Below are 12,516 nucleotides of genomic sequence, written 5' to 3'. Positions count from 1 at the left end.
GGGTAGATTTTGATGTTTCACAATATTTGTAAAATATCAGCTTTCCATTTCACATTTTGTATCTTGTATATAAGTCTGTGTTGCTATCTGTAGTGTCAGTTAAATGACTTCTGCTAAAATTCCTGGTGTGGTTGGTTACTCTTCCTGAGCTGCTACTGCTGCTCGACCTCAAGAGAGACATTATTTCAAAACACTTTGAAAGGGAAATTGATTTATCTGTTTATTCTATTTAGTTTGTTAAAATATTGGTGGAGAAAAGGCAGTAAAAATCAGAAAACATTTACTGGCAGAACTACTGAAATGAATGGATACAATTAGAATTGTATTCTGTTTCATATGCTAGTAAATTATAATTACAAACAAGGTTTTCAGAAAAATTCTCAAGCATCAGTTATGTTAAGTATATCTTCAAGACCACTATATGAATTGTGCACTCCATTTAAAATAGGTTGGGCAAGTTATATTATAAGTAAGAGGAAAATAAATAAAATATATTGGGCATTCTTTAGGTATAAACATGGTCAATTAATAGGTAAATTCAATTATAATTTCTTGGGGGTGACCAGGAAGGTCAAGTGGGAATGCATAACAATCCCAGGGTAGTCTGCAGTTCAAATTTAGCTGCAATTCTCAGCTGGGATATGGTTGCAATTTCACACAAAAAGAGCATCCTACTTTACTCGGGTTAGTAAAGGGTCGGGGTGTTGACTGATATGGTCCAACTCTTCCCATTTAAACCAGGCACCTTAACACCATCAGCAAGAATCATCAACATGAGATGGAGAAAATCAAGCTGGCCTGACCTGCCATCTGGAAATGGAAATGGGAAAAGCTTGCATGGAGAATAAAATAAAACAGAAAAAAATTTAATTCTGTTCATTTGCTTTAAGATGTTGAAACATATAATAATCGTGGATATACATATACATTACCAAAGGAGGGCCTAAAATAATGCAAATCCACACAATTGCATTTCCATAGAATCCTCTTAAATGTTTACTTAGAAACCATGCAGTGGGAACCTGGGGGACAAAACAAATTAAACATTAGCAAAGAAGTTTGGAAACAACTAGAAACAAAGCCCCATGAAAAGCAGCCAGTATCACAACTGCAGTAACCTATGGAGGTTAAAGTATACAGCCACAGATCATCACAACATTTTCTTAGCTCAGTTTTAAAGATACAGTTTAAAAATTATATTTTAATATGTATTTTATGCTACAAAAGTGTAGCACTGGTAAATTAAACTCTTTCAGGTGCGGCATCTACAAGGCTCAAGTTAGAAGTGTGATGGAATACTCACCACTCACCTGGATGAGTGCGTGATACCATCCAGGACAGAGCAGATCGCTCGATCAGCTCCCCTGCCACTGGACTCAATATCAAACCCCTCCACCACTACTCATGTCGCTGCAGTATGTACTCTTTATAGGATACACTGCAGCACCTCATCAAGCTTACTTTGACAACACCTCTCTCCTCTAAAATCTCTACCACCGAGAAGAACAAGAGTAGCAATATCATGAGAACAACATCACCTCCAGGTTCTCCTCTAAGCCACACATTCAGAGTCCTGACTTGGACATTTACCACCTTTCCTTCTTTGTTACTGGGTCAATATCCTGGAATGTCCTACCTAACACAATGATAGGAGCACCATCGGACAAGGACTGCAGTGGTTCAAGAAAGCCACCATCATTATTTCAGAGCCACTATGGATAGTCTTGCCAGAATTGGCCACATCCCGTGAACAAATGTTTTAAAAAAAAGCTCTCAACTCTGTCCCATCAATGTGCCCAACCTCAGAAAAGCAACTGCTACTAAAGCTGTGTGACATTCTCAATTTCCCATATGAGCTCTCATGCTACTTTTCTGAGTTAGATTATCACCTTAGTGGCAATGGCACCAAGTGAGGAAGTTTTGCACTGTGGGGCCATACTACCAAGAGACTGCCCAAATTAATTTCACATGGGGCCCTTACAGACAGCAGGCAGGAAAGAATTTCATTGAATCAGATCGACCTAAATTTGAATCCGGTGTCGAACCCACTGCGCCACCCAGTCCCCCAAGTAATAAAGTTTTTATGGATATATACTTTAAACAGATAGATCACTCATTGCTGGCATGTGGAATATAATCTGAATGAGTATCTACTTCACATGTCATGATTTTTTTAATGCAACTTTTGTTTTGATATCAAATTTACCATTTTTAGTTACAATTTGTAATCTGAAATGTATTGCAATACATTTGTCAGCATCACATGTAATTCCTCCCCCCACTTACTAAGTTTCCATAAATGGTATCCTTTTTGTGCTCTCTACTGCCTGTAAGGGGTTTATATAGTTGATATGTTTTGGCAGGCTCACCTTACTTCTAAGTGGATTCAGGCCTTCAACACAAATGAGCCTGCATTGGCACTAATTGGGCAATCTCACTCACAGAGGCAATAACAAAATATGGTGTAGGAAATGAAAATGTCTTGATGGTGCATCTGAGGATGGAGTTTAGGCACACTGTTGAAGCTCTGGACCTAACTCATGTTTCTATACTTTAACTTGTGATTGCTTGATGCTGACATTGGTTGACAAAACTGGATTAATACACCTCATTGTATTCATTCGTGGGATGTGGGCATCACAGGTAAGGCTGGCATTTATTGCTCACCCACAGTTGCAATTTGATACAACTGAATGGTTTGCCAGGCTACTTCAGAGGGCAGTCAAACACATTGGTGTGGATCTGGAGTCACATGTACTCCAGATCAGGTAAAGATGACAAGTTTCCTTCCCTAAAGGACATTAGTGAAACAGCTTGGTTTTTAGAAATTTACAGCGCAGAAGGAGGCCATTTCGGCCCATCGTGTCTGCGCCAGCCGACACAGAGCCGCACGGCCCTTGGTCAGCAGCCCTAAAGGTTACATATAAACCTATGAACAATGACGGAAAGACAAAGAGCACCCATCCCAACCTGTCCGCCCCACACAACTACAACACCCCTTATACAAAAAACATCTACACTCCACCCCAACCTGAGCCATGTGATCTCCTGGGAGAGGCAAAAACCAGATAAAAAACCCAGGCCAATTTAGGGAGAAAAAAAATCTGGGAAAATTCCTCTCCGACCCATCCAGGCGATCGAAACTAGTCCAGGAGATCACCCTGGCCGTATTCTATTCCCTGCAGTACTTATCATTACATCTGTGCCGTCCAACAAAAGGTCATCCAATCTAATCCCAATTACTAGCTCTAGGTCTGTAACCCTGCAGGTTACGGCACTTTAAGTGCCCATCCAACCATCTCTTAAAAGTGGTGAGGGTTTCTGCATCCACCACTCTTCCGGGCAGCGAGTTCCAGATCCCCATAACCCTCTGCGTAAAGAAGCCCCCCCCCTCACATCTCCTCTGAACCTTTCACCAACCACATTAAAACTATGCCCCCTCGTAATAGCCCCCTCCACCAATGGAAATAGACCCTTACTATCCGTTATGTCCAGGCCCCTCAATATTTTGTACACCTCGATGAGGTCTCCTCTCAACTTCCTCTGTTCCAATGAGATCAAACCCAGTCTATCCAATCTGTCCTCATAACTAAGATTCTCCATTCCAGGCAGCATCCTTGTAAATCTCCTCTGCAACCTCGCTAGTGCAATCACGTCTTTCCTATTATACGGCGACCAGAACTGCATGCAGTACTCCAGCTGTGGCCTAACCAAAGTATTATACAATTTAAGCATAACCTCCCTGCTCTTATATTCTATGCTTCGGCCGATAAAGGCAAGCATTCCGTATGCCTTCTTAACCATCTTTTCCACCTGACCTACTTTCAGGAACCTGTGAACAAGCACTCCAAGGTCCCTTTGTTCATCTACACTATTAAGTGGCCTACCGCTTAATGTGTAAACCCTTTCCTTATTAGCCCTCCCAAAGTGTCATGTTTGTAACCTTCACATAACTGTAACCAATATGTAACAACACTGTACACTGTATACAACTGTGAAATACACACCTTGACCACAGGGGGTGAACTTGTGGGAGACACTCCTCACCTGGTCAGCCAGGTACTTAAAGGGAGGTTCCACGCAGGCTCAGCACTCGTTGGTCCAGGGAATAAAGGTGCAGGTCATGAGTGACCTTGTCTGCAGTATATGCCTCGTGTGACTTTATAATACAGTGCAGAGACTCTACATTTGGCGACGGGAAACGGGAATCAACGACTCACGAGAATGGCCACCGGTAGCACAGATGAAAGATACTGTGTTGGTGAGGACTGGGACGATTTCGTTGAGAGGCTCCAGCAGAGCTTTGTCACGAAGGACTGGCTGGGAGAGGCAGCAGCCGACAAGCGAAGGGCGTACCTACTGACCAGCTGTGGGCCTAAGACGTATGCACTGATGAAAAACCTGCTCGCACCTGAGAAGCCGGCGGACAAAACCTTTGAGGAGCTTAGTAAACTGATCGGTGAGCACCTCAAATCGGCGAGCAGCGTACACATGGCCCGACACCGATTCTATTCACACAGACGGCGGGAGGGACAAAGCATACCGGACTTCGTTGCGGACCTTCGGCGTTTGGCCAGCCTCTATAAGTTCACAGATGCCTGCAGGGGGGAGATGTTAAGGGATTTCTTCATTGAGGGCATTGGTCATGCCGGGATTTTCAGGAAGCTTATTGAGACCAAGGATTTGACTTTGGAAAGGGCAGCTTTGATAGCTCAGACCTTCTTGGCAGGGGAAGAGGAGACCAAGATAATTTACGCACGCAGCCCTGGTTTCAACGTGGCGATGAACCAGGGAGTTAATGTTGTAAAAGCGATACAGAACCCTGCAGTCAGGCAAGGGCAATGCGACACCACCCAGGCAGGCAGGCAAAGGCAATTCGACACCGCCCAGGCAGCAACAGATTCCAGGGTGCGACAGCAACAGAGACAATGGCAGGAGGATTGGCAATTCACACTATCACAAGGGACAATGCTTCCCGGGATGGGATCATTGACACACAGCAACAGAGTGATAAGGAGTAATCAAAGAGACAATCAGAGAGGAATGCCTGGTAACAGTCCCTTTGTCCACAACAATCTCAGCTCATGCTGGAGATGCGGGGGCAGACACAATGCGAAAACCTGCAAGGTTCAACAATTTATCTGCAGAACCTGCCATTTCAAGGGACATTTGGCCAGAATGTGCAGGAAAGCCGTAGCGAGGTTAGTTTACGAGGCAGAGGAACCAGACGAAGAGTCTGCAAGGCAGTTGGATGCTTGGGGCACAGCCATGGATGCTGAAGTCCAGTGGGTTCACGAGGCAGACATCCACAGCTCATACACTAAAACGCCGCCTATGATGATGAAAGTTCTATTAAATGGCATCCCGGTACGCATGGAGCTGGACACAGGAGCTAGCCAATCACTTATGAGGTGTCCAACAATTCGAAAGACTATGGCCACTCAAAGCTAGCAGACCCAAACTAGAACGCATTGAGACGCAATTACGAACGTACACCAAAGAGATCATCCCAGTGCTCGGCAGTGCAAATTTGATGGTCACACATAATGGATCAGAGAACCGGCTGCCACTCTGGATTGTCCCGGGGAATGGTCCCGTGCTTTTAGGGAGGAGCTGGCTAGCTGAGATGAACTGGAAATGGGGGGATGTGCACGCCATTTCATCTGTGGAGCAAAGTTCATGCTCACAGGTCCGACAGAAATTCGAATCACTATTTCAAGCTGGGGTCGGGACTTTCAAGGGCACCAATGTAGTGATACGCATCACCCCGGACGCCAGACCAGTGCACCACAAAGCCAGAGCCGTGCCGTATGTGATGCGTGAGAAAATTGAGAGTGAGTTGGACAGGTTGCCTGTTGAATTCAGTGACTGGGCAAGCCCCATCATCCCTGTCCTTAAAGCGGATGGCTCGATCAGGATTTGTGGCGACTACAAGGCCACCATCAACCGAGTGTCACTACAGGACCAATACTTGCTTCTGAGAGCGGTGGACCTTTTTGCCATGCTGGCAGGTGGCAAGCTGTTCACCAAGTTGGACCTCACTTCAGCCTACATGACTCAGGAACTGGCCGAAGAATCCAAGCTACTAACCACCATCACTACGCACAAGGGGCTATTTGTTTACAACAGGTGTCCGTTTGGCATTCGTTCAGCGGCCGCTATCTTCCAGAGGAACATGGAAAGCTTGCTAAAATCCATTCCTGGCACAATCGTATTCCAAGATGACATCCTAATCACGGGTTGAGACACCGAGGAACACCTCCACAACCTGGAGTAGGTGCTATGCCGACTGGACTGAGTAGGCTTGCGACTAAAGAAGCCCAAGTGTATGTTTTTGGACCCTGAGGTCGAGTTTTTGGGCAGGAGGGTTGCCGCAGACAGGATCCAGCCCACCGAATCCAAAACGGAGGCGATCCATCGTGCGCCCCAGCCCGGCAACACATCGGAGTTGCGCTCATTCCTAGGACTCTTAAACTACTTCGGGAACTTTCTGCCGAACTTAAGTACATTGTTGGCACCACTACACGTGCTCTTGCGTAAGGGTTGCGAATGGTTTTGGGGGGACTGTCAAGAACGGGCTTTCAATCGGGCGTGGAACCTGCTTTGTTCTAATAAGCTGTTGACCTTGTACAACCCCTGTAAGAAACTGGTTTTTATGTGTGATGCATCATCCTATGGGGTTGGATGTGTGTTGCAGCAGAGTACTGATGAGGGCCAACTTCAACCTGTGGCCTATGCCTCCAGGTCACTTTCCCAGGCAGAACGGGGATATGGGATGGTTGAAAAGGAAGCACTCGCATGTGTCTATGGGGTAAAAAAGATGCACCAGTTCCTTTTTGGCAGAAGGATCGAGTTAGAAACGGACCACAAGCCGTTAACATCCCTGTTGTCCGACAGCAAGGCTGTCAATGCCAATGCGTCAGCTCGCATACAGCGATGGGCTCTCACACTGGCTGCGTATGATTACACCATACGGCACCGGCCAGGCACCGAAAATTGTGCTGATGCACTCGGCAGGCTCCCACTGGCGACCACTGAGGGGGCGTCGCAGCAAAGCGCGGAGAAGGTCATGGCCGTTGAGGCTTTCGACACCGCAGGCTCCCCCATCACAGCCCGCCAGATCAAAATCTGGACCAACAGAGATCTCCTCCTGTCACTGATAAAGAAATGTGTCCTAACTGGGGATTGGGCGCCCGCACACGGAGCGCGCCCCGAGGAGGTCAGACGGTTTCACAGACGAATGGACGAGCTCTCCATCCAAGCCGACTGCCTACAATGGGGCAGCCGGGTAGTCATGCCCCAGAAAGAAAGGGAAGCTTTCATCAGGGAACTCCATAGCGAGCATCCAGGCATCGTGCTAATGAAGACTATTGCCCGGTCACATGTGGCCGGAAATTGACTCAGACCTGGAACACTGTTCGCAGGTGCACGACGTGTGCTCAGCTGGGAAATGCCCCTAGGGTGGCCCTCCTCAGCCCGTGGCCCTGGCCCACCAAGCCATGGTCACGCATTCATGTAGACTACGCAGGCCCATTTATGGGAAAAATGTTCCTGATTGCTGTCGATGCATACTCGAAATGGATCGAGTGCATCTTTTTGAGCTCGTGCACGACATCCACCACTGTGGAGAGTCTGCGCACGGTATTTGCAACCCACGGCTTGCCAGGCACCCTAGTTAGCGACAATGGCCCGTGCTTTACTAGCTATGAATTCCAGGAGTTTATGTCAGGTAATGGTATCAAACATGTCAGGACAGCGCCGTTCATGCCGGCTTCCAATGGCCAGGCGGAATGTGTCGTTCAAATCATAAAACAGGGCATGTTCCGGATTCAAGGACCCTCTCTTCAGTACTGCCTATCGCGCCTCCTGCTGGCCTATAGATCCCGCCCACATTCGCTCACGGGAGTCCCGCCCGTGGAACTACTCATGAAACGCACGCTTAAAACGCGGCTGTCCCTCATTCATCCTGCTCTGTCGGACATTGCTGAGGGCAAGCGCCAGTCCCAAATCGAGTGCCATGATCGCAACTCAGCGGGGAGATGCATAGAAATCAATGACCCTGTATTCGTTCTCAATCACGCATTGGGACCCAAGTGGCTTGAGGGCACTGTAATAGGCAATGAGGGGAATAGGGTCATAGTGGTCAGACTACATAATGGGCAGATATGCCACAAACATCTGGACCAGGTAAAGAAAAGGTTCAGCATGGACACTGAGATAGACCATGGGATGTCAACCACACCACTGCCAGTGAACGAGCAACAAGGACATTCAACAGCATGCACAGTCCCTGCGGCCAGCCTGGACAGGCCGGAACCAACTCAGGCGACAGAGACGCATGCCACGGCTCAACCACCACAACTGCGGCGCTCCACGAGAGAGCGTCGACCGCCTGAAAGACTCAATCTTTGACCCAAAGACATTCGGGGGGAGGTGATGTCATGTTTGTAACCTTCACATAACTGTAACCAATATGTAACAACACTGTACACTGTATACAACTATGAAATACACACCTTGACCACAGGGGGTGAACCTGTGGGAGACATTCCTCACTTGGTCAGCCAGGTACTTAAAGGGAGGTTCCACGCAGGCTCAGCACTCCTTGGTCCAGGGAATAAAGGTGCAGGTCATGAGTGACCTTGTCTGCAGTATATGCCTCGTGTGACTTTATAATACAGTGCAGAGACGCTACACAAAGTGCATCACCTCACACTTCTCTGAATTAAATTCCATTTGCTACTGCTCTGCCCACCTAACCAGTAGATTGATATCCTCCTGCAGCCTATGACTTTCCTCTTCATTATGAACCACACAGCCAATTTTAGTGTCATCTGCAAACTTCTTAATCATACTCCCTATATTCAAATCTAAATCGTTGATATATACCACAAAAAGCAAGGGACCCAATACTGAGCACTGCGGAACCCCACTGGAAACATCCTTCCAGTCACAAAAGCATCCATCAATCATTACCCTTTGCTTCCTACCTCCAAGCCAATTTTGGATCCAACTTGCCACTTTGCCCTGGATCCCATGGGCTTTAACCTTCATGACCAGTCTACCATGTGGGACCTTATCAAAAGCCTTGCTAAAGTCCATATACACTACATTGTACGCACTACCCTCATCGACTCTCTTGGTTACCTCCTCAAAAAATTCAATCAGGTTAGTCAAACACGATCTTCCCTTAACAAATCCATGCTGACTGTCCCTAATTAATCCTTGCCTATCCAAATGCAGATTTATCCTGTCCTTCAGGAATTTTTCCAATAATTTTCCCACCACTGAGGTTAGGCTGACAGGTATGTAATTACTCGGCCTATCCCTTTTTCCCTTCTTAAACAAGGGTACTACATTAGCAGTCCTCCAATCCTCCGGCACCATGCCCAGATCCAAAGAGGCCTGGAAAATGATGGTCAAGGCCTCTGCTATTTCCTCTTTTACTTCCCTCAACAGATGGGATGCATTTCATCTGGGCCTGGGGACTTATCTACTTTCAATGCTGCTAAACCCCTTAATACTTCCTCTCTCACTATATTTATTTCATCAAGAATATTACACTCCTCCTCTGTAGCAGTATCTGCATTACCTCTTTCGTTTGTGAAAACAGATGCAAAGTATTCGTTAAGAACCCTACCAATATCTTGCGCCACCACACAAAGATTACCCTCATGATCTCTAATAGGCCCAACCCTTTCCTTAGTTACCCTCTTACTCTTAATATATTTATAGAACATCTTGGGGTTTTCCTTAATTTTACTGGCCAAGAATTTCTCGAGCTCTCTCTTAGCATTCCTAATACCCTTTTTAATTTTGCTCTTAACTTTCTATATTCCTCTAAAGATTCTAAAGTATTTAGCCATTGATATGTGACATAAGCGTCCCTTTTTTTCTTAATCCTCCCCTGTAAGTCCCTAGATATCCAGGGGCTCTAGAATTATTTTATGACAATTGACAACTTCATGGTCACTTTTGCTAAGTTTATTTTATTTAAATCAAATCTTCAAACTGCCATGGTGGGATGCCACCTCACAATCTCTGGATTATTAGTGCGGGTCTCTCAATTACTAGATCGGTAACATAATCAATACACTACCATGCCCCAATCTTTTATTTGACAAAAATAGTCTTTTAGTGCTAGATTTTTATATTTACTGCCTGGGCTTTAAATTGGCAGAGCTCAGAATGGAGAATCTGATAGGGAGATTCACCTGCCCCCAGCAAACCCGCTGGATTTTCCCTTCATTTATTTTAATGGAAGAATAATCCAGTAGGTTCTGTTACTGGTGAGCAAACCCCGCCAGATTCACCTGGAATGAAACCAGACTGGTCGCCTCCTGTTTAAATATAAAACATACGATAGGAAATTACTGATCTTTGCTAAAATAGTGTATAACATATATTGACTGCAAACAAAAGACACAGGTTATGCAGCCTTACCTGCAGCAGCATCAATATAAACAGCCACATGCGGAACATCTGAAGAGGTGCTGCGAGCAGATACTGCACCAGGAGAAATGTGTAAATGTTATATTTATTTACTGCATAAGAAATAAAAGAAATGAGTTGTATTTCATTTAGCCCAAAAAACACAGACAATTAGAAAAGGCAGTTTTATACTAACCTCAAATCAGTTCTTACTGGTAGAATCACTAATACAGATTTTAATAAGTTTATTGAATACTGGGAAGACCAAAGCCTTTGTCTTCAGTCACTGCCTCAAATTCCTTTCCCTGGCCACCGTTTCCATCCCTGGCAACAGTATGAAGCTGAGCCAGATTGTTCGCAACCTTAGTGTTGTGCTGAGCCCGAGATGAGCTTCCGACCCCAGTATGGATTTATGAAGGGCAAGTCATGTTTGATAAATTTGCTGCCGTTCTTCGAGGATGTAACAAACAGGGTGGATAAAGGGGAACCAGTGGATGTGATGTATTTGGACTTCCAGAAGGCATTTGACAAAGTGCCACATAAAAGGTTACTGCACAAGATAAAAGTTCACAGGGTTGGGGGCAATATATTAGCATGGATAGAGGATTGGCTAACTAACAGAGAACAGAGAGTCGGGATAAATGGTTCATTCTCTGGTTGGCAACCAGTAACTAGTGGGGTGCTGCAGGTATCAGTGCTGGGATCTATGTTAACGACTTGGAAGAAGGGACTGAGTATAACGTAGCCAAGTTTGCTGACGATACAAAGATGGGAGGAAAAGCAATGTGTGAGGAGGACACAAAAAATCTGCAAAAGGACATAGACAGGCTCAGTGACTGGGCAAAAATTTGGCAGATGGAGTATAATGTTGGAAAGTGTGAGGTCATGCACTTTGGCAGAAAAAAAATCAAAGAGCAAATTATTATTTAAATGGAGAAAGATTGCAAAGTGCCACAGTACAGTGGGACCTGGGAGTACTTGTGCATGAACTGCAAAAGGATAGTATGCAGGTATAGCAAGTGATCAGGAAGGCCAATGGTATCTTGGCTTTTATTACAAAGAGGATGGAATATAAAAGCAGGGAAGTCTTGCAACAGCTATATAAGGTATTGGTGAGGTCACACCTGGAATACTGTGTGCAGTTTTGGTTTCTATATTTACGAAAGGATATACCTGCATTAGAGGCAGTTCAGAGAAGGTTCACTAGGTTGATTCCGGGGATGAGGAAAGGTTAAGTAGGTTGGGCCTCTACTCATTGGAATTCAGCAGAATGAGAGGTGATCTTATCGAAACGTATAAGATTATGAGGGGGCTTGACAAGGCGGATGCAGAGAGGATGTTTCCACTAATGAAGGAGATTAGAACTAGAGGGCATGATCTTAGAATAAGGGGCCGCTCATTTAAAACAGAGCTGAGGAGAAATTTCTTCTCTCAGAGCGTTGTAAAACTGTGGAATTCGCTGCCTCAGAGAGCTGTGGAAGCTGGGACATTGAATAAATTTAAGACAGAAATAAACAGTTTCTTAAACGATAAGGGGATAAGAGGTTATGGGGAGCGGGCGGGGAAGTGGAGCTGAGTCCATGATCAGATCAGCCATGATCTTATTGCAAGGCGGAACAGGCTCGAGGGGCCGTATGGCCTACTCCTGTTCCTATTTCTTATGTTCTTATATCTGGTCAATCACCAAGACTGCCTACTTCCACCTCCGTAACATCGCCCGACTCCGAACCTGCCTCAGCTCATCTGCAGCTGAAACCTTCATCCATGCCTTTGTTACCTCTAGACTTGACTATCCCAATGTTCCCTTGGCCGGCCACCCATCTTCCACCCTACATAAACGTGAGCTCATCCAAAACTCTGCTGCCTGTATCTTAACCCTCTCTAAGACTCGTTCACCCATCACCCCTGTGCTTGCTGACCTACACTGGCTCCCAGTCCAATAACGCTTTAATTTAAAAATCTACAACCTTGTTATCCAATCCCTCCATGTTTCGCCACTCCTTATCTCTGTAACCTCCTCAAGCCCTACAAGCAATGTTCCCTCTGAGCTGTGCAGTTATGCAGCTCTCTGCCGGCCTCGTGCAG

At 45.7% G+C, this 12,516-nt stretch overlaps 1 protein-coding gene across 4 annotated transcripts in view; it reads right to left on the bottom strand.

Annotated features, from left to right (window-relative positions):
* Positions 1-256: 256 nt before the first annotated feature.
* Positions 257-12,516, bottom strand: part of LOC139278726 (diacylglycerol O-acyltransferase 1-like) — a 247,479-nt gene continuing 235,219 nt past the window's right edge. For all 4 annotated transcript variants that reach the window (XM_070897803.1, XM_070897804.1, XM_070897805.1 and 1 more), the window contains 2 exons: positions 10,444-10,506; positions 257-1,022 (listed from right to left, as the gene is read on the bottom strand). In XM_070897803.1, the coding sequence (XP_070753904.1) occupies positions 867-1,022; positions 10,444-10,506 (219 nt within the window). In that variant the 3' untranslated portion in view covers positions 257-866. The remainder of the gene's footprint in view (positions 1,023-10,443; positions 10,507-12,516) is intronic.

This window comes from Pristiophorus japonicus, chromosome 13, assembly GCF_044704955.1.
Source record: "Pristiophorus japonicus isolate sPriJap1 chromosome 13, sPriJap1.hap1, whole genome shotgun sequence".
NCBI lineage: Eukaryota > Metazoa > Chordata > Chondrichthyes > Pristiophoridae > Pristiophorus > Pristiophorus japonicus.
The sequence above is the reverse complement of the archived record's forward strand: the minus strand, read 5'-3'. Positions and strand labels throughout refer to the sequence as shown.